Source organism: Pleuronectes platessa, chromosome 11 (assembly GCF_947347685.1).
Source record: "Pleuronectes platessa chromosome 11, fPlePla1.1, whole genome shotgun sequence".
In the NCBI taxonomy this organism is placed as follows: Eukaryota; Metazoa; Chordata; class Actinopteri; order Pleuronectiformes; family Pleuronectidae; genus Pleuronectes; species Pleuronectes platessa.
Genome location: NC_070636.1, coordinates 12281458 through 12306908, shown reverse-complemented (window position 1 = coordinate 12306908; position 25451 = coordinate 12281458). Strand labels below are relative to the sequence as shown.

The following is a 25451-nucleotide window of genomic DNA, read 5'->3' as shown; positions in this document are numbered from 1 at the left end:
GTACAAAAAGCTGGGGATCATGGGTAATATCCATTGTTAACTTTCAGTTTGGTGACTGGGACGACTCAGTCAGAGCTCATGTCAATAAATTGATTGACATAGTTTTTTGTTTATATGGAAATTGTATTTTTACCAGTATTGTCTAATTGTTTAAAGGGATATAATAAAATGTCTACGTATTTTTACCCTGTAAAAGGGTTTTTTAAGTAGTTTTTCCTTACTCTTACTGAGGGTTAAGGACAGAGGATGTCACACCCTGTTAAAGCCCTTTGAGACGAATTGTAATTAGTGAATATGGGCTATACAAATAAAATGTTATTGATTGATTGATATAATCTAATCTATTGTCTGACAATTTTTTTAATCAAGATCCATGAATTATTCTCTGAGAAATCAACAAAAAAGTGGAAATCTCTCAATATTAAAGAAAGTGAAAGGTTTTCTTTTCTGGATCAGCCTCCTAAACCGGATTGTTTGATTTCTTTTCATGACCCAAACCACATTTTTCCACTGGGTTTCATGGAAATCCATCCAGGAGTTCTTGCATAATCCTGCTAACTAACTAACAGACAAACACACAAATGCAAAGTATGACAGAAAATGAGGGAAAACACCCACAACAAATCACAAAGTGGTAAATACGAGACAGAGCATCTCTGGGTATTTCATGTTGCCTTTACTCTCAGACAAAATGTTAAGTGTCCAATGGTCCTGCAGCCCCGAGTGTTTAGTGGTAAAACACACCCTGTTACATTCACTCTGTAGAGTGGTGACTTTCATCACTGCAGTTAAGATTCTTAGTGGTTTTTCCTGATGACACAAGTCCAACAACCAGACTTCAAAAGCTCATATCAGTGGCAATTATGGTCACACAAAGAAATCTGCTTCACCCCATTAAAATCATCACTAATGTGAGTCCTGCAGCATGTGAGTCATTTAGGTTTCTGTTGACCGTGAAACGAGGAATGTGACGCACTCGTACCGTACCATGGGTCGGAGTGGACGGTTGAGTGCAGACACTGGTTTGAGAAAAACTCCAGTAAGTGATAAATGGTGATCACAGGAGTATTTGTGTGTTTATCAGGCGGAAGCAGTGAAATATAGAAAAAGACAAGAGGGTTCAGTGAAATGAAAACACATCGCCAGTGAGTGCACACCTGAGGAGCACTCCAGATATAAACAGATACAGTGCGATGGTCTTGTCTTCATCCTTCTCAAACTGATCTGCAGAGCGACACAGATTAGAACAAGGCTTCACGTCATTGAAAAACCCAACACGTGATTCTCCTTAAACCTCAGCAGCTCCACGCGAAAAACTGGAAACAGTTTCAAATCATGTATATTCACACACATTCTGCTCATATCCTGCTCTATATCTATACATCATGGGCCGAAACCAGGGTTTGGGGAATAAAAACTCAAAGGAACTGATATTGACAGTGATGGATTTGCAACATGATTAATAAATATTGGGAAAAGTGTCTGTTGTTTAAGACCAGGAAGCACAAGCATCTGGGAAATGCAAAACTTGTTGAAAATGGTTAAAATGCGTATTTTGAATTTATTAATGTTATTACTCATCTTCTGAGAATAATAGCTCCAAATACTGGAAAAAGACATCTCTTCATCTATATTATTCTCCTTTCTGGGAACTATTCATGTCCCCTAAATTCACTGTATAGGTGATATTAAAACACAATTAATCGATGCAAATTAATCCAAACAACCAGTTGAATCAGATAAGAACCGTGGTTGTTATCTCTGTGAACATTTTAGTGAAATGTTTTGAGAGCTGCCATAGACTCGCTCTGATATGTCAGTGTTAATAACAGGGAAGGATCCTGCTTCACTGGCGCTTTCCTGAGTTGTTAAATACAAAATAAAATAAAAGTTGAATCGTTAGAAAATCACCACGTTCGTTCTCTTTTTGTACAGTTTTTGACCAGATGCTGTCGTATCTTCAGCTCAATGATACTCATCCTGGAAAGGCTCAGAAACAAAGTCACTCATCATCTGGAGCAGGAGTGTGCACGATACAGTGAAAGAACAGTTAAGCCCAGTTGTACAAATGCAGTCAGGAAGTAAAAGCCTTTGGTTTGTGTTTAGTTGGATTTGATCCGTTTGATTTGCTTCGTGTCATTGGGGACTTAGCTACAGTGCGTGACAGATCTTGTCTTTTTACTTTTACATATAGTGTGAATGAAGAGAAAGGAGAAATATTCAGAATTTTAAATCTGGAGTAACCGTTCATTACGTCTCTACCAGTTCATCTCATTTGTGACGGGGGAGCGGGACGCTCCAGTTCCTCTTCTGTCGCCTCAGCTCAGTCAAATCCACTTCTTTTTTTTTAGCATCTGAGTTAATTCAAGTTTGGTTCGGTTCAGTTTAGTGCAGTTCAGTTTGGTTCGGCTGGATTTCAGGCCCCAGCAGCAGTTAAATTGACAGTATCTGTTTCAGTCCGTGCACTCAGACTATCCTCCATTGCATCACGCTCATGTCCTTCCCTCCGGTCGACACCAGGTAGCTGTCGTCAAACAGGAAGGTCACATTGGTCACGTGGCTGCTGTGGCCACCGTACACATGGCTGGGAGCCTGGCGAGAAAAGAAAAGCACTTAAGCTTCCTTCTTAATATGACAAAAATGTATGTTCTGTACATTCTCCAGCAGATCTTACCCTGAACTGTGAACAGGGATATGAGAAGAGATGGACCTTCCCGAAGTCGTCTCCAGTGACCAGGAGGCTCTTGTCACTGGACCTGCAGACAGCATTGATGTCGGTGCCGTCTGAGCCGTCAGGCCACAAGCCTGAGGAGGAGGAGGAGGAGGAGGAGGAGGAGGAGGAGACAGTTTAATGCTGCTGAATGACCATTAAAACGTAACGACACAGAGACACGACAGAGTTTAGCTATCTCTTACCGAAGACCTGGAAGGCCAGAGTGCAGGTGTATGTGGCCCACTCGATGTCTCTGGTGGTCTCCACACTGACCACCTGTTTGCACACTGACGGGATCCCTGAGGAGCAAAATACACAAACCATATACATTAATATAAATGTTTGTCTTTAAAATTAACCCTGCATGCTATTGGTATAATAATATAGGTGCTTCAGGATTTTGATAGATTTACTTCACATAATTTTTTTTCCCTTGTCAGCGCATCTCAAGTCTTTATTATCATCATTAAAGAATCTACATTTATTGGGACAAATGGTCTTTTGTGTACACCTCAAACATTTTACTGCTCAGTTTCAGTGACACAGTGTTTCAATTTCAGAGATAGATAAAATTCTTGCACACATGTTTTCTAATCTTTGCTGGCAGTGATCACTATAGTCAGTCAACTCCTGCAGCAGAACATAGTTAGAGTTAGGCGTATAGGTTTAGACCTCATCACTCCTCCAGGTATGATTACATAGAGATAATGAAGAATGATGAACTAATATCTTCGACCCCCCCTGTCGGAGGCTGCAGGTGGATGCTCGGGTGGTGGAGGGGCTGAATGGACAGGGGGGGCTACTAATGCAGAGCAGCAGAGGAACTGACAAGCAAAGTACACTGCCAAATTGGGAGGATGTGTATGATTAGAGGGTTGTCGAGAGTGCAAGTTGAGAAAAAGAGGACTTTTTGCATTGCTGTCATTCACTCTCCATTTCAAGCATTAATTTATCTGTCATGTAACAACGGGAGGGCGACAGTGATCATACTCACAGTACAGTATCTCATAGTCTCCTGAATTCGACACCAGATACTGGGAATCCACTGACCAGTCCAGATGAGTGATGAAGCTGGAGTGACCCTGAGATCAGATGAAACAGGACCAAGTTAGATTGTTACTTTTTGTAGAAGCACAGTGACACACTTGACAGTATCATTACAGTGGAGACGATATAGTTTCACAAGCGGCAGAAATAATACCAGAAATTATGATTCTATCTGACACAGCAACCAGTTGTTAATTATGTTTACACAGACACAGGCTGTATGAGTCAGCTCGAAGTCATTCATCATCACCAAACCTCCCTATCAACACACGGCGAGGACAAAGTGTGCGGCCCAATTATAGAGCTGAGGAGGGAACTAAATATAAAGCTGACGGGAGGAGGAACTAAAAATAAAGTAGCCAAGGATGTAGAGGGGAATATAAATACAGGTGCTCACCGAGCATTTCCCCACTCGACTGTACTTCCTCCCATTTTCTGCCACAGCGTAGATATAGATGTAGTTGTCATGGGAACCGATGGCCAGGAAGTTTCCATCTAAATAAAACAAAAGAAGACAGGAAGATTACAAACTGTTTGCAAAATATCAATTTGTTTTACAGACTGAACTGGATGATTAATATGTAAGAGTTGGGCTGCAGTTCTCACAGTTTTAAGACTTGATAAATTATTCAAATTTGTGTGTTAATATTTTAACACAGAGCCATCTTGGTGAAATAAACTATAATTGTAATAGAAATTCAGTGTACTGATGTTTAAATAATTGTTTTTCTGTTCTAGTTACAGCTGTAAAAGGGTGTTAACGGGATGTGGTTAAACACTGTGCTCTGGGACCTTCAGACCTCGGTCTATACTTAATAATGGAGAAGTTGCTAAACCACAAACCTCTTAGTATCACATGCAACTGTCTGGAAGATATTCTCATCAATAAACCCATAGTCCTTCATTGCACGTGTATATAAGTATAAATCCTTCATTGTTTACTTCAGGATCTGACTCCCATGGATTCTTCCACAGCTGTTTATCTGAGTGAAGCCGTTGCAGAAAAACGGTTTCCTCTTTGTTGAGTAAACTTCTCATGAGATCTCATGAGCATTGTATAACACGTCATAAACTAAAATAAGACCCCACTGATCTTTGATTTAAACTGTTTCCACTTTGTCTAAAAAATATTTATCCTGGGATTATTGTATAATATACATGAATAATATTTTGAGAAATATATATAGATATCAACATACCTGGACCGAAGCACATAACAGACAGCTGTTCATTCCCGTCTGTGTGCATCGTCACTAGATCCTTGGAGTCTGTGTCCAGCACCAGCCACCTGCACGATCAGCGTGTTTAATAATGTTTAATGATGTTGAAAATCTGCTCTTGGCATTTTGGGATGGACTGAGATCTGTACCTGCCAGTTTGAGTTCCTACGGCAACCACAGCTCCAGTCGGGTGGAAGCCTGCTGATTGGGCAGCGTCCTGTCGGGAAAACACAAAGCACAACAGAGGATGTTTAATGTCAACAATAAACAATAATAGAATATTATGTATATGGTAGAAAATTGGATGTCTTATTAATGTGGGCGTTCAAAACACATTATTTTTCTTCTGCATGTTAAGTTCCTGAAGAATCTCAAGGAAATCAGGACTGATCACATCCCATCTGATCCAGTAGCAGAAATATTTTATTTGTTCAGCACTGTGTATTTCCCCTGCCTGACCCCAGGGGGCAGTGTTGACCAACAATACCTCCAGGTTCTTGGCCCAGATGAGCTGGTGGGAGCTGGAGTCCCACAGGCTGACCTGCCTGTCGTAACCGCAGGTGAGGAACTGAGGCTTACAGGGATGAACGGCCAGACCCCACAACTCATCAGTGTGACCCTGTAGACGAGAGGAGAACGTTATCTGAATCCTAGAGACACTTTATCTGCTACGTTGTCACATACATAAAACTGTAAGCTCGACCTTAGGTACAACAAGGAAGAGGTCAGCTGGGACAACATTTAAGAGGATGAGCTGTGACAATAATGGTTTAATAGATAAGTGAATACAGATAATGGATTTAAGTAAAAATGTAAGTATTTGCCTCTTTTCTGTTATTTCATTGTAAATGTAATGTTTGTAGGTTGTGAGCAGTTGGTCACATAAACCAACATGTGAAAATAAAAACAGCATACAAATCTGCTTTTATTTGCAGCCCTTCACTGTAGAACAAAGGAAGGAATACCACACCAGGTTGCTGCACCAACCTGTGTAATGGGAATGAATTCTCCATCCAAGCTGCCCTGCAAAACAAAGTTCTTGGTGGTCCCGATGAGCACCGTCTCCCCTCGGCCCTCCGCGATGGTCCTGATGGGACCAAACAACTCAGGCACCTGTGGAAGAAATATATGAAACCATTGGTCCACCCAGAATCAAATGCCAACGTGTGCCATAATAAATGTGGTCTAAATGTGGTATTGTGGTCTCCTCGGACCAAATAAAACATGAAGGATCTATAAATCTCATCAATACAAATATGCAAGAATGTCACTGAGAGCGAAAATCCATTTAAACCTCTGTAATATTTATGAAGTGGCGCAGTGGTCGGCATAGAAAGTCTGCTGCCTCAGTCCTGAGTGAATAATTCTGGCTGATGTACGAGACGAAGACCTTTAAAAGAAAGAGCCGGATATGCAGCCTAACATTTGATTACCTCCGCCAAAGAGTTTATGTTTTTATTTGTTTTTGTTACATCTGCCAAGGTTTGATTGCCTGTCCGTCTGATAGTCGCGGCATTAAACAAAAAACCCTTGGATGTTTATCTACAAAACTTTAAAGTTTGGAGCGGGTCTAGATCAGATGAGGGATTGGGAGAAACGGCATTTAGCAACTTTTTTCATTGATTTCTCACAGATTAATTCATGGATCTTCATAAAAAAATAAAAAAGAGGCATACATTTATGATTGTATGCAATTTGATGGGATCCAAATAAAGCCCATGAAGTATTCACTCTACTTAGTGTCCTTCTATATAAGAGAATGTGGATGAACATAAATAATTTAACCCTTAAAAGTATGTGTAGCCTTGTAAAGTTCTCATGATTTGTATGACTTGAACTTCTTCTCACCTCCACCGTCTGTATCTGTTGGTAGCTGCTGTCCCGAGAGACGAGCCTCCGGTCTTTACCCCCAGACACGAGCGTGCCGTTCCTCAGCATGCACAGAGCAAAGATGCTGCCCTCGTGAGCTCCTTGGATGACGTGGCTGATGCGATTAGTGCCTGCGTGAGAGAGACGGGATGAGATGGATGAGAGGGTTCAGCCGGACATGGAGGTTGGCTGCTTGAAGCGGGCAGATTAACAGACACACAGGGCGAGCAGCAGAGGAACTTGAGATTGCAGAGCTGCAGATGGAGGTGAGAGTTTTTCCTCTTATTGGTTGCTCATGAGATCCAGCTCTGTTCTATCCTTGGCCTGACCCCGTACTGATCTAGATCTCCTGACAGCTTCAGAACAATGAGACTGCTTTGAGTTTATGACCACAAAAATATGTTCTTATAGACACAGACACAGTTTTCATTTAACTGTGTTTTGGGTTTCGTCTCTTTGGCTCCCTCTCGTTCCAAGAGTCAGGTAAAACCACACACATAGTTTCCCAGCTTTGTAGTATAACTGTAAGGCTGTGTAGTATTTTTGTGAGAAATAAGTATTTTAATCCTGAAAACTCTCTCTTTCACTTCCTATCATCACTAAAACTTGCAGGCAAAGGTCTGTGCCTGTTACTGACACGGGGTCAGTAAGGGTCTGTGAGGAACGCCATGTACCTTTCCCCCACACCAGGATGTTCCCACTCGAGTCTCCAGTTATAGCGTCTCCATTTTCTGCAAAGGTCACGCACAACACAAACTTGGGCTTCTCCTGTTTCTGTAACACCAGAACACACATCTTATATTTAGCTGTACGTGGACTTAAATCACATCGCAAGTTGTCATGATCAAACTTTATTGTGGGTGACAGTTTGTTGACGTACCTCAAACAGTCCTTGCTTCTTGGCCAGCATGCCTTTCTCCAGGTTCCAGAAATAGAGATGTGACTTGCCACAGGTGACGACGATGTTGCTGTCTGTCGGGTGAAAGTCTGCAGCAAACACTGACTCGTTGGAGCACTGAACCCAAACACATAGAACAAGAAACAAGTTTAGCTGACGAAGACAAAGAGGTTGAAAATATGTTATACTTAATAATTATAAAAAGGCCGTATCCAACACATTCATACACATATACAAGCAGTATAGTACACATATGCCTTCATACCTTGACCTCAGCCAGTTTGTCCTCTCTCTGCCAGTCCCACACAGACAGCACGTGATCATTGGAGTCGTCTACAACACACAGCGTGTTTCCTCCGTTCTAACAAACAGAAACAGACACAATGCTTCACATGAAAAGTCTTCATTTTAGTTTTTTTCCAGATTCATTTGAGGCCATCATGACCCTGACCTTTGACCTCCCAACTCGAACCTTTTAATCAGTGAGTCTAATTGAATGTTTTTACCAGATTTGAAGAAACTCTTTCAAGGTATTCTTGAGATATCGTGTTCATAGGGCGAACAATTTGATTTATGAGATCACAGCGAGCTCTAAGCCACTGGGATCTTGACCTTTGACCCTCAAAATCGAGTCAGTTCATCTGTGAGTATAAGAGAAATTCCCTCCAGGCATTCTTGAGATATCGTGTTCACAAGAATGAGACAGACAACCCCAAAACATACTGCCTCTGACTACTAGCAGTAAACAATGCAGAGGCATAAAAACAAACCGAGCTTGAAACTCCTCGTGTCCAGACTTTGCTTACCGACTTGGAGAAGGACAAGCAGACCAAGGCTCGGTCGAAGAAGCCTGCGCCCAGGACGTGGAGGGTGTTGAGGCTGACGGAGTCCCACACACGGACATGAGGAGCGAGATGCTGCCGGGGAAAAATAATACACACACAAACACAGGCACAGACATACCATCAGTATGATTTACACTTTTCTGAAGCACACACTGAACTCAGTGAGTGTGTAGAGCACAGAATGAATGTGTTTCACTTCCTCACGTCACAGTAACTCCTCAGTCATAAATCAGCTAAAGTGATAAAACATCAATGAGAGCGCTCACTTACTTTTCCATCTGAAGAGGTGCCCGCCACCTGCCCGGTTGCGATGGTGATTTTGTCGGGGTGGACAGCCAGGCTGGCGCAGAAAAAGTCGTGAGAAAAACAGACATGAAAACGTTTTAAAGGCCTTTCTCGACATCAAAAGGATGATTTGAATAAAGATGAGCGGCGTGTTGGTGGAACTTGAAAGCGGCGCTCAGTGAGTGAGCTGGTTAAAGCTGTGAATATGATATTCACTTGTGCATTCAACCCAGAGTCTGCTCTAATGCGAGCGGGGAAATGAAGCACTTTAAGATAAATTCAGCCTCTTTCGGATACGACGTGTAGAGCTCTAGCACTCTGTCTTTAAACGAGTGGGAATCTGTCTGCAGTTTGTCTTTTGATCTGTGATCTGCAGATTTATAACTTCAATTTAAATTAACCTCAGAGTTGAATGACATGCAGGGACTGATACATTCCTCATTGTAGACATTCAGCAGGAGAAAACAGGAGAGGTCTCTTCATCAAACGTTGGGGGGGGAATTTGTGGAACAAAGCGAATAGAAAAATAAAAAAATGTGTAATTAGCTTTTGGTGTGTTTGGAATGATTTACAAAACTATTGTGTGAAGGATTGTGACAGTTAAGTTTACACTGTTAATATTGTTCATTTTTATTGTACAGTGTAATGAAGACTTAATAAAAAATAACCTAAAACTATTCACCCTGCCACGTTATGGGGACTTGTCTTCCTTATGGGGACAAAAAGCAAATCCACAAAACGTAAGTAATTTTTATTTTATGGGGAAAACATGTTTTAAGGTTAAGTCTAGGTTTAAGCTTAGATAAGGGTTAGGTTAGAGTAAGGGGGAGGGTCAGGACTTTAGTTGTTATGGTTAAGGTTAGGCTAATGGGTTAGGGAATGGATTATGTCAATGAGTAGATTGTAGAAACAGCGCCTCTTACCATTTGATGTCGTCTGTGTGTCCGGTGTAGTGTCTCTGCAGCTGCTCGTCCACATTGAACAGGACGACCACCGAGGCGATGAAATAAACCGTTTCCCCAGTGGGCAGCAAGTAAAGGTTGGAGCGACAGTCTCTACCGCGGTAACCGTAGCTGGAAATTACCAAGGTCAAGAAATAAAACTTGAAGGAATAAAGGTAAATATATATCAAAATAACTTTGAAATACATACTTTGAAAATATCACCTTGAGCTTTATAAACTGTGAAACACATCTTTTCATGACAATCAAGAAAAAGAAATGTCAGATTCAATAAAGAAAATAAGTGTTAGTTCCATAATTGTAACTAATCATTTATTTGTTAATTAATAATCCATCAAGATTCAACACACACAGAGAATGGAGCCCACATTCCTATTTCTGTTCTCAGATTTAATTTTGGTTATTTACAGCTTTTCTCCCTTTGGATTTCTGCTCGATCGAACAACACACTACAGTCATTTTGTTCCCAAACAACAAATGAAAGGAAGAGAGAAACAACCACGTGTGAAACCAAATAAAATTTAATCAGCACAAGAGGAGCTGCTGACTGTTCACGCAGGTTATTGCTGACTGCAGGCTGCAGCAGAGATATGAGGCTCTGACTGTGGCAGCGCTGCACGGTGAAAAACAAATATCTGAGATGTCACATATGCAGCTTCCTCTCTTCACTACATCACAGGCCAGGCTGGATTCTACATCTGCAGAAGACTACGGTTCCATACTTTACCATTCAAGGGTATAAGTGAGTGTTACAGAGCCCATTAGATCCCAAATGGTGACATTTGATATTATGCACACATACTGTGTATTAACTTGTTTGCACACAATAAATAACAAAAAATGTAAATGCTCTAACGACAAATGGAGAGAACTCAGCAAATCAAGTATCATTTTATCCTTGGAAACGTCATATAATGAAATTCTTGTTGGTCTTAAAAGCTATAAAAGCAAATCACCCCTGTGGTTTTCAAAGCATACGCCAATTATGCCTTTAGTGTGCAGTTATTAACTTGTTCCCACAAGGTAATCACTATGTGCAGAGTAGATCTTTATGATGTGCGAACGAGTTATCATCTTGTGCCAACTACATTAAAATCAACTGTCAGGACTCCTTCATATTTGAACCTCAAGCAAAAAACATATTAAATTAAATTAAAATCACGGTATCACACAGGCTTTCTATGAACACACTGCAGTAGAAGGATACACCCAGTCCAGTTTGAGTTTGTTGCTGGGCAGCTCGGCTCGGGCCTCCAGGCAGTAGCTGTCCACTTGGTCTTTGGGCATGTGCATGGTGATGGGACGACCCTTCAAAAACATTTTCACATAACCTTCCTCTAGAGAGAGCAAAACGAGTGGTCAGTGAGATTATGCACAAGTAGAAAATACATATAACTGGTGGAAATATGTCAGATCATATGGAGTCGTATTTGAAATGGACAAGAAGCTCAGACACACTTACACTGAAGTGTATGCAATGTTGTATTATGAAGTGAATACAGGGTGATGATGTTGAGGATAATGGAATGAAATGATAGTACGTGATGGGTTTTTTCACTATGATAAAGACTCAATTAAAGACAACAAAAGACAGAATTTGCACAAACAAATCAGCTTTTTCACTGACTTTATTAGTCGTTTCAAAACACATGACAACAAAGAGCGCAAAATGAAACTGCAAACACTTCCACATGAAACAGTTCCACACCTCATGAATATTCAGCTCACAGCAGAGGTTAACCAACAGAAATGCGGACACAAGCAGGGCAAAGGAAATGTTGTGAAAAAAACAAAACAAGTCCAAGCTTAGAAAAGAGGGATGATGAGAAATCCTCATAAATTTTAAACATGTTAATACTGAAAATAAATCGTGCTGAAGGGAACCAAAACAAACTAAATGAACCATTTCTTTTATTATGTTTATCCCCAAAACTTGTTAGAGGAAGAATATTATAGTTTTACTAGCTAATTTATAAGGTGATGCTACAAAACCTGTGATCTGTCCAAAACGTCCTTGGTGTGAAAGAACATGTTACAATAAACCTCCTGATTTGAATTGTACAGATATAAAATAAAATCTACTTTTCACCATGAAACTGAACTGTATTATTATATGCTGCTCACCGACTAGTAACATATCTGGAAGTACTGACTAGGAGATTTAACGGGGCTTCGGTAGCTGGGTGTATCGAGAGGAGAGTACGATGACAAACTCCCCGACTTCCTCAGATGGAGGTTAAAATTCGGGGTCTTTCTGATCGGTGGCGGCCTGCAGGCACCGCCCCTTCTGGCCACGCCGGCCCGGGTGCTTACTGAGGTTTGTTGGGGGCTGGCAGCCGGACGGGCCGTTACAGCCGAAGCTGCCGAGCTGCCGCCGGTCCCCGTCTGCTTGGCAGAGCGGCTGAGGTAAATCTGTACTGTGACTATAATGCAGATGGGCAGAAGAGCAGATTATGGAGAGGGGTATTGAAAGGTTGTCAGGGCCGGTTGGGTGGACGGGAACAAGAAGCAGGGCGTAGGGTCCAGAAATTTAAAGGTTGGAGGAGGTTGGTGGAATACGTTAGACACATGTAATGGCTGTTCTTTGTGTCATATATAGTCATTGAGATACTTGCAGAGACACAAACTATTAAAAGGAAACTATGGGAAGTGACTTCTATTATCAACTAACAGAATATTATATATTATCATCAGATAGTTTTTCACAGCGATCTTATTATGAAGTCTTATTTGTAGTAATTTGCTGTTAATAGTTCCCATCATGGATCACTGGTCTAAAACAGTGATTCTCATCCGGGAGATCCCAACCCATGAAGAAGAAAAACTATCCCCTACTCAAATGTACTGGTTTATTTTACTGGCCAATAATTTCTAAGTCATTTCCTAGCTCCCACTTTCCCCAGAATGAAGAATGTAACTTGGTGTTAATGACGGGGAAATTGGGACAGTTATAAGTCCAATACATATGAAGACTCAAGTATCCAATAATAAAGAAACACTAAAGAAATACAGTATTTTCAGTGGTTAAATTAAGCAAATTTCCAACTTCCCCTTTTATTAACACCAAAGTTTGTTCTCTGAAATTATTAGGAATTTAAAGACATTAAAAACTTAACCCCTGAATTTTCTTTACCACATAAAACAATACGAGAAATTGATGGGAGAAAATCCTTTGGGTTTACGAGGGAATATAATTAATTTTAAGGGGTAACCTGCCAAAAATGTTGGGAGCCACTGGCCTTACTGCTTTCAAAAAGTGGTTGTTTCAAGAGTTAATTAACCGAAAGAGTGAATTTATCCTGTTACACGACTGGGTAAACAGCAATATTCTGTGAAGAAAGTAGCCTGGCTTTTTTTTTTATTCTTGGCAGCTTTGTAAACACTTTACTGAAGGGAACTACACACAAACAGTTGGCGCTTGGGGCAGCGTGAGAGAACTACAAGCAGTGAAATCAAACAGACTTAGGGAGTGCCCCCCGAAAAAGAGAGACTGAATGTGTTTGTAATGCAAATGTTCCTTTTTCGGGGGGGCAGCTGCAAATCTACTTGCTCTGAAACTGCGGCGAGGGTGCAGAGGATTTAAAGAGTTCTCAGAAGCACTCAGCACTCTTTGTGTTGTTACTGTGGTGACACAGACTAGATGCCTATGAGGGGAAAGTGAGGCTGTGAGCGAACACACACACACGTCTGGTGAGGCAGCAGCTTCTTCCCCGAGTGGGGAGACACTCAAGTGAACACTGCAAACACTGCAATCGCACTCTGATGCAGCGTTCAGTGCAGGTTAGGTCGCGTGGGGCGTGGGGAGGATAACTGTCGCACACACACACACAAGCACACACACACACACTTTGTCAGCCCACTCCTGCCCCTGTCTGGACGGCTCTCTGATCAATGCACTGAACGAAAAAACTTAAGATATGAATTGAAGTTTCAAAAGAGAAATCCTGATTTAATAAAAGCAAAAAAAATATCATCTGCATCGTCCAGAGAGCCGTGGAGGCCGGGGGGGCATTATAAGGGAGGGGGAGGGGGGGGGGGGGGGGGGTACAGCCTACCTTTGCAGTGGGTCACACGTCGCATCCCTTGTAAAGGTCACAGAGAGAAACACACAAGCACCAGTTGAGGGGCAGACACGGCTTCCTCACTTCCTGGCCTGTCCTAACAGGAGTGCACCTGTTTCCTGGTGTAAATGAACAGCAGCTACTGTCCTCAACGCTCCTAATGAATCGAAGCTCTTTTCCTGAGCGATGGTGTCCCACCCTTGATCTTAGGGAGTGAGTAAATTAATACATCTGTCTGCCCAGCGCCTGCTTTAGCTTTCCTTTTTGAAATCCCTCCACAAAGAAAAAAAAGCTCACTTTCGACATTTCAGTCTCTCAGTACATTTTACTGTATCAAATGAATCCCTTTGATTATAACTCTAATCATAATACTAGAAGAAGTTACAGTTGCAATTATCATAATTTTATTGTTTAATATTTATTAACTGTCACCCGGAGGTAGTTTATGTTATAATAATTATCCCTGTAGCATGTTTCCTACTGATAGTCAGCATCCTATCACAGATGGCAGCAGATTTTGAGATGTTTAAAGAGGAATAGCAGATAAAAACTAACACAGATTGAAAATGTACAAAGAACATGCATGAGTTAATTTAAATTTCATCCGATCATCGTATTTGCAAGATTTGGACCTCAAATGAAAAATAAAGACATTAAACCACCACCACTGTGTGTCTAAGTCTGTACAGAGTCTAGATGAGGTTTGTTGGGGGCGTGCAGCCTTAACTGAAAAGATCTGGAACCAGGTGTGTAAACCAAATGAGGAACAGCAGTTCAATTTATACAAAAATCCATAGCACCCAGGAGATGAAAATTCTGATCAATACTAATCTCATTTCACATTCTGTGCCTCTGTCTGGTTACCGTGCGCTTTTCCTGCTTTTAGTTTAGAGATAGAACTGTGTAGGAGTTTTCTTATCTGGTGCATGGAGACATTATAAACTCACAATTAATGTGCAGGACAGTCTCTGCTCTTAGTTCTTTCCCTTGTTTGTCTCCATACAAACTGACTGGTGAATATTTATTTTTAAGGTTGGAAAAATGTATCTTTATAAAAAATATAAAAAAAATTATATATATTATCTCAAGGCACTTTACCTAGTCAGGTCAAGACCTTGACAAAAGAGAAAGCCAACAGTTCCCCGCAATGAGCAAGCAATTTGGGGCTCGTGGAGAAAACAACCTCCTTCATTTCATCTAATTCCCTTGAGCACGTGGCGCCAGAGTCTGTGAAGTATTGATTGGGGAGTGGCTCCTCAAATAATCACATGTCACTCTCAGCTGTCAGTTAAGACGTTTCCCCCGTTAAGAATCAAATAACGAATTAAAACCAAACTTGCTCGGGAGGTGAACACTGGAACATAGATCAGTGTGATAAGAACGACAGAAACCCTCTTGGAGAAACAATTACTTGATGTGTACTTTGACTTCTTGGTTAAGTACATTTCCCATCCACTAACACAGAGGACGGGAGGGGAGGGGGGGATATGATACTGCAGCGAGCCATCAGGGGGCGATCTAGACACTTTTGCGTCATTGTGAGTCGTCCATCTTTATATAAAGTCTCACATTGATAATATCGACCAATCAGCTGGAGAGGTGTCATAGCAAACCTCTGAGCAGTTAGCTAATGTAGCTAATCCAATGTTTTTCTCAGTCTCTACACAAAAGAGGTGACAAGTGCAACGTTTTTATGACCCATAGTCAGAATAATGAGAAAAAGGGAATAAGTCCATCATTGAATTTAAATAGTGCAACAAAAAAGAGAAAATGTGGACAAATGTGGACACTGGGATGTGAAGATGAGTCATGGATGAGGTGGAATGGTTACTTGTTAATGGATGGATCATGGAAAAGATGAATACATAGATATTTGAGTTGCTCTCAGTGGTTCTCTGTGCAGAAAACAGTTCAAAGGACTGACTTAAGCCATAATTTGATAAACTGCATTTCCCCTTCACAGTTTAATCTGATTTGGGAACTTTCATTAGGTTAATAAATAGTCTGCAAATGTCCTTAAAAACGCATTGACCTCTGACTGACACAGGGAACCACTGAGCAGCTGGTGTGTAAGGGCTCTCAGTGGGTGGTATCATAGCATGTGACAATCACGGCTATCAGGCTACAGAGCCATGAAAAGCTTCTGGTTCTTACCTGCGTTAAACACCGGATCCCTCTGTTTGCTGCAAAGTAAATGAGTAAACACACAGCTGTCAATCAGCGTCCCGCTCAGGAAAAACCACATCTGCTTTATGTCGTTGATTTATCTGCTATTTATGTGTCAAACTAGAAAAATCAGATTAAAACACAGACTATTATCTTGCTTGAACAGAAAATGTCAGTGATGGGTTTGTTCGTGGCTCTCAAATGAAAGACAACATGGCCATCAATATGTCCGTGGTACCTGTCGCTTTTTTTGCCGCTGGAGTTGCTGCCGGTGGATCCGGCGCGAGTTCGGTTGCCCTTGGAGTCGCCCGAATCTTTACGCGTAAGAGTGCCCATGTGTTCGTTTGAGTTGGCTCTCCTCACAGTGCTGCGGTGGGGAGCGAGGGAAGATGGGCAGAGGCAAATAAAGACAGAGAGGAGGAGAAGGGGAGAAAAAACAAGAAATAGATTATGAAACTACCTGATGCTGCTTTTTTTTTTAAAAACACCCTCTGGTAAAGTTTTCATTGCAGTAACTGCTTCTGAAAGCACACGCGGGGGGGAGGGGGATGTATTTATTTGATGATTCAACTAAAAAGTGTCGTGAAATACTACCTGACACTTTTCATAAAACTGTGTGACTCAGAGCAGTATGTGGGTATATCTGTTTACTCCACAGTGCTGATTATAACTACAGCTCGAGTACAGACCTGTGCAGATTTGCATATTGGCAGTGCAGACAGTCTGCCTATTTACAACAATGAAAAGGCTCCATCAGCAGTCCAATGGCCAGTAGGCACAGTCACCTAATCCTCCCTAGGGGAGAGAAGTCCATTCACATCGTAAAACTGGCCAGTGGCCGTTATCCCTTCTGGAGAGCCTGCATGTGTTTGTTCACTAAAGAGCAGAACAGAATAAAAAGAGAGAGACTGTTGTTTGCTGCGTTATCCCAGGAGGAATCACAGTAATTGGGCTATAGGGTATTGGGGGAACACTGCTGTGTTTGTACTCCAACACTGATGGGATTGAGACTAATCTGCAATTTAGACTAATCGCAAATACAGACAGTAACCAACACAACACGCTGCTGCAAAGATCGATGAGTCAAATGACATGGAGCGAGCGGAACAGATGAACCAAATTAGTGAAAGTAAATATATACTGATGGTTAACAGCTGTAACTTGACACTCTCACCTGAGAGGCAGATAGAGAATTCTGGTAGATCCAGACAAAGAGGACAAACTGGACAGACTGGAAGGACATCACAGAGTAGACGGACAGGACATAAGGATATAACATCATAGAGGAGAGGACATGTTATCAGAGAGCCATCCAGTGGAGAGGGACAATACAAGAGGGCAGACATGGAGAACAGAAAAGACAAACACAACACATGGAGATAAACAGCTGACGACAAGTTATACTCAGTTGAGTTGAAATCCCCAATCTCATGCACATTTAAATGAGCAATTATATACATATATTTAAATTGAAACATCTCTTCGGGAAATAGACTGTAATAATATAGCACTTATTGACCTTTACACTGATTTACAGTAGAGGCAACATCAACCCATTCACGCACGAATTCATACAGCGTTTCTGTACACAGTGCTTTTTCTATCACACACGATTCATCCACTGTCTTTACATCCATCAATGGACACTATAGAATGGAGACTGGACTGAAACCACCAAACTTCTGGTTAGTGGACGACCCTCTCTACCTTCTACCACAGCCGTCCTTGGGCGTGGTTTAAATATTTTGTTGAATGTTAGAGAGACTTGAGGTCCATGACCTCGGTAGTACTTCTACTTTATGAGGAGTCAGATGCCCTTAAAGACACAAACCAACTCCAGGGACAGCGAGCAAATAGACCAGATCCAAACATTTCCTAATTTGATACTGTCCTGCTTGGGGTTTGAGGTTCGTTTCCATTAACTGTTTACATTTCAAGGTGCAGAGACCTTTCTTTACTGTCCTCAGAAGCAGAAACAAAAGTACACACAGTGAAAGATAAAGAAACAATTTCTGAGGGGAGTGAACATCTGTTTGGACTGGAGCTGGTCCCTACTGTCTGCTGAGCTTCATCTGATTATGGTAATGACATCCAGAGATGGGAAAGGCTATTGCCCTCCTGACAGACTAGATTGATAACCTGTGCCCCATAAGCATGTACACACGGTACACACGGTACACACACACACACACACACACACACACACACACACACACACACACACACACACACACAGTAGAGAAGATAACAGTTCTGTCCCTCTGATTATCAGCAAATGTTTATGTAATTGGCTTTGTCTGATAAAAAGGCAGAAATGTGATGATTTATGGCTGGAACAGTCGGACATGACACAGACACAATGAAAAAATGCCAGGGGAGAAATATGCAATAATCAACAGGAGCATTCAGCCGTCATATCAATATATATAAATATTTATCAGGGCTGGACAAGTTTACAAATATGCTGTGGCACAAATCAACTTCCACTTGTAGCCCAAATCATTTCCCTTAGAAAGGGTTCAGTTTCAGTTTCCTCACCTCTTGTTGGCCGGTGTGCTGGTGTCCTTCCTGGATCCAGGTCCAGATGGGGAGGGCAGAGTGCCGCTGCCTTTCTTTGGTAGGACGGTGCCGTTGTTTACTGTGGGCCGTAACGGCAGGGTGGCAATCATTGGCCTGGCTGGAGGAAAGAACAGCAGAGGAGCATATTCCGTCATAACACTGGACTATAGGGTCCATCAGCGAGGCTGCTTTTAATGGTGTTTGCTATAATCTATAATCTAAAATCGATATTACTTTATTTAGATACACTACGGTATACCAGGAGGGTAGGTGAAGTACAAAGAACTCCGAACACGCATTGGAAATAACACGTTTATACTCGTGTCCTAAACATTACATGTAGTATTGTGTTTGACATTTTGTTCTAAATGTTCCTACACTATACTGTTTTTATTTCAGACATTATAAGAAGGAGGTTCGGCCGGGAATATAACATATAAAGATGATTTGTTGTTGTTATATGAAGCACATTGTGACTGTTGATTATGACCAACAAAAAAATATTTTTAAGATAGCACAATAATCACAATAATTAAGTATTTTTTCCACCTTTAGCCATTAGGTGGCTTGAGATATAATAATTTCCTGTCCAGTTGAGCGTGATTACAATAACAGTCATAATTAAAAAACTAAACTTGCGCCTTAATAGTTTGTAATTGTTAGTGAGATATTAAGTGGACCCATTATTGTCGAAGCCTTAACCACTACAGATATACAACACTCGTTCTGCATGCTGTTCAGTAAGGGGTTCAAAGAGATAATATAACATATATAAACACATTAACTTGCTTTAGAGACTGTATTTCAGATCTTAAATGGATTTATTTAACGTTTTAATTCAACCACACACGCACACACACACACACACACACACACACACACACACACCAGGGACATACGGCAGTCAGACAAGCCGGGAATAACAAATCCAAGCTGCAGCTTTGTCTGCAGTGATAAATATTTAATAGACAGTCTTTCATCCAGCAGGGACACGCACAAGATCAGGCGCACACACACAAAAACACACACTCATGTGCATGCACTCAGGCCTACACACACATTCTGCTCCGTTATCTTCCTTGTAGTAATTACCCAGCAGGGGCCAACTGAGGTTGTAATTTTGTTAGCATGTTAAAGAAGATGAATGTGTGTGATGGTGTGTGCATGTGTTGAGCTTTCTGAAGCACATCATTGTGCTTCAGTGGAGTCGAGCGGGCTGCTAGTGGAGAACAATAAGGGGGAGCAGCTCTGCATCTAAATCATTATCCTCCAGCTCCCAGATCAAACTGAACCTCCACCCAGTCACCACTGAAGCAGCAGCTCACTCTGTTTGGGCCTAATCCCTCAAATGCACGTTTGTGGATGTAAAGACCCAAATGAGGTGCAGGGGATTTCATATGCAGGCTTCATCTGCCTGTGGGGTGAAGGTACAATGTGTGCCAGACAGTCCTCAGCTGAAATCGACTCATGCTGTGTTGTTACACAATAAAAACGGAGACACAAAAAAATCTACAATGTAAAATGATGTGATGATGTGCTGCTTTGTAACATTTCTTACATCTGCTTCCTACATTATTCACAAAGAGATACCAGGTGGAGTGGGAACAGAAATAGAAGGAAGAACAGAGAAAGATTAAGTGAATTTTACTAATGCAGAATCTAATGTTAGTAAAGCTTAATTTAATCCTATTAGTTCTGGTTTTAATCTACTTTCATAATAGTCCTTTGAATTCACATGTTTAATAACTTATTCCCACACTGTTGTGACAGTTCAGAATATTTTCACATGATTTCACGGACTCAAAGTCTAAAAGATCATGTTTAGTGTTTCCCTTTGGTAAAAATAAAGTTTCTATCTACTACTTGTGTTTACACTCAGATCACAGTGCGTTGACCTCAGGCGGTGCAGAACTGACAGTAACTGTTTGTTTCCTGTCGAAATACTAAACTATAAACAACACAATACTGTGCAGGCGGTGACTGAAATGTGTTTGCTCGTACGCACAACAGCAGGCCTGGTTAGTGCAGACAGACCACACAGTCAGCCTACCTGGCTTCCCAGCATTGCTGTCTGCTGAGGGAGACAACAAAGTTTAGAAGGAGGAGAGAGAGGAAAGTGAGAAAAGAAAGAGAGGATGTCTATCAAAAGTGGGTGAATAAGCCGGCGAGCGTGTGTTGCTGATCAAAAAGAACTAATACCAGAGGACCCATTGAAAATGTTTCGGATACTGACTCATTCAACAAGCACCTATGTCGTGTTTTACCTTTAGTGGGTCCCCTGCGTGACCCCATGGCCTGCTGCTCCTCAGAGTGGTTGAGCCTGCGGACCACGTCAGCCAGAGCCGACTTCAGCAGCTGGATCTCGTCCTCCTGCATCTGGACCCTCTGCTCCAGGGAGGCGATGCGGTCGGTCACCTCCATACTGCTGGCGGCTGACGCACTGTCATCTGAGGGAACACAGAGAGCTGGTGAGACGGTGGCCAGTTTATTAGGTACGCCTGGTACAGTGTATACCAACAGCCCTTAAATCTTATTGCTTAAGAGTTAATTTTTATGCCCCTGTCTATGTTGGTGTGTTGGTTTGTTTCTCAGCAGGATTTTAAAAGAACTACTCATCAGATTTCCAAAAAACTTGGAGGAGAGGTGCCAAGAAATAACCCATAAAATCTGGATCCATAAAAAGGGGACAAAAAAAAATTCGCCAACTTCACAGAGAATAATTAATGGGTGATGATGAAAAAAAGACATATTCAGTGAACGGATATCTAAGAGTGCATGTCATTTTTATGCAGCGGCATCGTATATGAAAAGGAATAGTGCAACATTTAAAAAAAATATATTATCTCCTTTCACAAAAGTTCGATGAGAAAACGAACTGTAAAGAATCTGTTTTACTTCAGGTCAGAAACAGCTGAATCTGAGAATTCAAAGAGAAAAGAGAAAAGGCAGGACTGGGGCGAACCCCATTCAAAACCCAATCTCCCTTTCATCCTTTCACACGTTCAGACTCTTGGATTCAAAGAGCTGACGTCGCAAAGCCTTCAGTCATGAGCCTGTTATTAATGTCAGCTCTTTGAGTTTAAACTTGACACATTATTTTCACCTCTCCACCTGACATCCCGACAGAGGCCAAGCTCTGGTCACCAGGGTCTACTTCATTAATGATAAAACAACATGAACACACACACACAAAAACTCACACACACACACATGCAGGGTCCCCTCCATTAAGCTTTTGATGTCACAGCGATGTGATGAAATATTAATGTAAATCACTGCTGTGTTTTCCCTGCAGACTTGTAATAAAAGTCTGATGCATTATGCATTAGAGAGCAGGCATCTGGTGATTAGGCAGATCTGCTGTGTGCGTTCCTCCTGTGAATCTGCTTTAAACCCCGACTGCCACAAGCATTATTGAAAACGCAGGAAACCCTTGACTTTGGTAAATAACATTCTCAAACAATCAAGTGCGACAGCAACGCAAATATTCAGAATTCCGACAACACGGTGAAAGCAAAGTGGTGTGATGAAGGTCTGAGTCGCCTAGATAAATAAAAGCTGCTCAGGGATTCAGGACGTCCCTGAACAGATTTATACTTTGCCTGTAGATAAATAAATCTCTCATGTTTGTTGTATTTTTGTTGGCAGAAAATGTTATGTAGTCCATACATTCATTCCTGCCATAAAAAAATCAATAAACATAATTTCCCCCTCTGAAATTATAAAAATAAAAAAAAACTCAAAGTAAAGTAAGAGTTCATTCCAGTATTAAGTCCAGTGAAGACATTTTCGTTGCCGGAAAAAGTAATTTCACAGATTTGTTTATGACAAGCTCAATTAGTGAGTACAATCTGTTAGTTGTCAGCTGATTATGAATTGTTTGAGTCAGAGGGAACCTCCATGAGACCCGATGGTGCATTAAGCAGATGGGACGCTTAAATGTCGACACAGAAAATGGTAAATCTGAGCAGATTCTAAATGTCTGAATCAAACAATTAGAGCTCACACACACACACACACACATACACACAAACACATCCTCCAGTGCCCTCTTGTATTTAGCTTCAGTCAGTCACAGTCATTACTGCTGTCTTGTGATTAACTCTCACGGTGACAAAGCTAACACACTGTCTATTAGCAGGATGACACAGTCGATTTTTCTGATTTGACGCAGATTAACAGCAGGATGACATCATTTGTCTGTACTTTCCCAAACTGTTACCACGGTTTGAAAATAAATCCATTGATGTGTGATGTGACGACAACAAAGTAAAAATGTAGGTGTCAGCACAAACTTGAATTTTGGTCATTAATCACACCTCCACCTAGTTAGGGAATTGGAGATGGATTAAACCATATACTGTATATAAAGATGGACGACCTGATAGCTCTCACAAAGTGAAGCCAAATCATATTGATCGCCAGCTGGTGGCCAGCTACGGGTGAGTTGGTAAACCTTGTGTCCTCCATGTTAGTGGATGGGACATGAGCCAAACTAAAAAGTCAAAGTATATGTCAATATAGGGAAAATCTTATCACAATGAAGTTTGTTCAGGTGTAATTGATGATATAAAAGGAGGTTCAAGATCATGGTTGGCAGCTAAGACTAACTCGCGAATGGTCGAGAGCGTGTATCGGCGGGATCTTGATACCGTGGCTCCACATCACTACTGCACTCCAAATTATGTCAATATGTTTACTTCGGTTTGTACAATGGAAACACGTTGTTCATCTTCATATACAGTCTATGGTATAGATGTACAAAAATGTCAAAATGACTGATGACATGAATGCATGAAAAGTGAGAGGATAACTCAAGTTATTACAATTTACCTTGAGAGGGAAATTTCGGCTAGACCCACAAATGTCAACATGCTGGTGGGACTAAAACTAACAGGAACAACTAGTTCATTATCCTCCATCCTCTGAGGACCATGATTTTCCAAAACTGCAGGAAAATCTGTCCAATACAGGCTCAGAGATTTAAATTGACCAACACTGCCGTCCTGAACCATCCAACTGTGCCAGGGTGACTAAAAAGCATCAGCGGAGCAGAATTGGATGTCAAGGTTGACAAGGTGTGACAGGCTGTATTGTTATGATAGCCATACATCTGTCGCCCTTCATGTTTGCACCCTCTAATATTCTCATCTGTCCACTAAATGAGAATCCCATAATGAAACCACACATGGAGTCAAATGAAATCTGCAGGTGTTCAGTCTGATACATGATACAACCAGCACCGTATCACAAAGCACAATGAGAAATGTGTCTGCCTCAGTGTATATGCTCATACATTCACTTACAGACTTATTACTACTGAAAGGAAATGTTTTCTTTTTTCATAACACACAGTGCCAATCTTACTGCTTCATCTTAAAAAAAAAAAAACATTGACAAAGAATATTCCAGAGATAAAACTGGATCTTAATAACTCTCTGCTCACCTGACATGCTTTCTTTGAAGGAGCCCTTGTTCATATTCACATGTGAATGTGTGTCACAGAGTTGATATCCACAGATAAAGCTTCTATTATCTGCTCAGCATCTGTTGTGGGTCTGCTCCCAACACTGACACTATGGCAGAGTGATACCGTCAGTCGCTGGAAAACAATGACTGGCTGTCACGGACGTGGTACTCCGGCTCTGGGCTAACATCCTCCCTCCATCACTCTGCTCCCCAGTTAAAACCCTCTGGGGGGGGGGCGTGTCGACGCCCAATGAATCAGAAAAAGCCAGTGCCAGTTAAGTCTGGTGTTTTTTAGAATATGTGTGTTGATGGTGTGACTCTCGTCTCCAGCTGAGTCAGTTTGGATTTGGCTAAATTTGGCCCTGATGTGACTGCGCCACTGTGGGGCTCAGGTCACATGATTTCTGTTCAGAGGGGCAGTTATCAGTGAGCTGTCAATCTTACTCTGACAGCAAATCCATCACCACATGTTTCCCCCCCCACCCTGTCTCTCTTTTATCCCCCACAAAATCAGATCATTACCCCCACCGACATACATCCCCCTGCCCCGGCGTGGTATTCTCACTTGACAGCCGGCTTTTTCACTCCATTTTTGTCAGTCTCCTTCCAGCGGCAGCCCGACTTCTTTTTCTGTCTCTGTTTCATTATCTAGTCAATATGTGGCTGGGTCACCAAATTCTTGACGGATCCGAGCCCATCTATCTGCTCAGACTAATGCGTTGTGACACTCTGCTTCCCTATTACCTCCCTCTGCAGGATGATGTCTACCTGGCAGGGCCACTCGCCTGCCCAAAGCTTGTCCATCACTTCCAACACAGAGATTTGAGGAAGGGAAAACAGCAAACAGACAATCTGGAGTAAATGTTCCCTGCTCTAAAACCACCACACCCATCATCAGCTGCCTTTGTCTCCATCTTAATTTTGAGTCATTTACTGAACTCACTGCCATCAATAACAAACACTGTGGGGTGGGCACATGCTCTGACTCATCTCATCTGCTGCAAAGATCAATACACCGAAGGATTAGAAGGACTGAAATCGTTCCTGGGAAACACTTCTGAGGGAGCACTCTCGCATTTTAAGCAATGCAGCAGCCCGGTGCTGAGCTGAGCTGTCAGGCTTTTTAGCTGAGTCACTCCTTCGCTCTGTGTGCACTGCCACATTCACTGCAAGGATGTAAATATACACAAAGATACAAGAAATAAAGGAATCATTACATTAAAACTGATCAAATATCTCAATATGTGACACCCTATTTTCTTTTCTCTCTGTGGTGCAGGGAATCCAAACAATGAAGCTCGACCGGCTTGATGGAAAGTTCAGCTGCCAGGTTTAGCTGCACCACAATGGGGGGTTT

At 41.7% G+C, this 25451-nt stretch overlaps 1 protein-coding gene across 3 annotated transcripts in view; it reads right to left on the bottom strand.

Moving 5' to 3' along the window:
- Positions 1–655: 655 nt before the first annotated feature.
- eml1 (EMAP like 1) overlaps positions 656–25451 on the bottom strand; it is a 48790-nt gene continuing 23994 nt past the window's right edge. For 2 of the 3 annotated variants that reach the window (XM_053435015.1, XM_053435013.1), the window contains exons 2-23: positions 20890–21072; positions 18605–18743; positions 16305–16433; positions 16055–16083; positions 13895–13921; positions 11047–11176; positions 9801–9950; positions 8863–8932; positions 8554–8664; positions 8013–8108; positions 7730–7864; positions 7524–7623; positions 6829–6980; positions 5968–6093; positions 5468–5599; positions 5130–5197; positions 4960–5048; positions 4158–4255; positions 3708–3795; positions 2917–3012; positions 2675–2805; positions 656–2592 (exon numbers count right to left, since the gene is read on the bottom strand). In XM_053435015.1, the coding sequence (XP_053290990.1) occupies positions 2467–2592; positions 2675–2805; positions 2917–3012; positions 3708–3795; positions 4158–4255; positions 4960–5048; positions 5130–5197; positions 5468–5599; positions 5968–6093; positions 6829–6980; positions 7524–7623; positions 7730–7864; positions 8013–8108; positions 8554–8664; positions 8863–8932; positions 9801–9950; positions 11047–11176; positions 13895–13921; positions 16055–16083; positions 16305–16433; positions 18605–18743; positions 20890–21072 (2405 nt within the window). In that variant the 3' untranslated portion in view covers positions 656–2466. The remainder of the gene's footprint in view (positions 2593–2674; positions 2806–2916; positions 3013–3707; positions 3796–4157; positions 4256–4959; positions 5049–5129; positions 5198–5467; positions 5600–5967; positions 6094–6828; positions 6981–7523; positions 7624–7729; positions 7865–8012; positions 8109–8553; positions 8665–8862; positions 8933–9800; positions 9951–11046; positions 11177–13894; positions 13922–16054; positions 16084–16304; positions 16434–18604; positions 18744–20889; positions 21073–25451) is intronic. The other variant, XM_053435014.1, reaches the window with a different exon arrangement.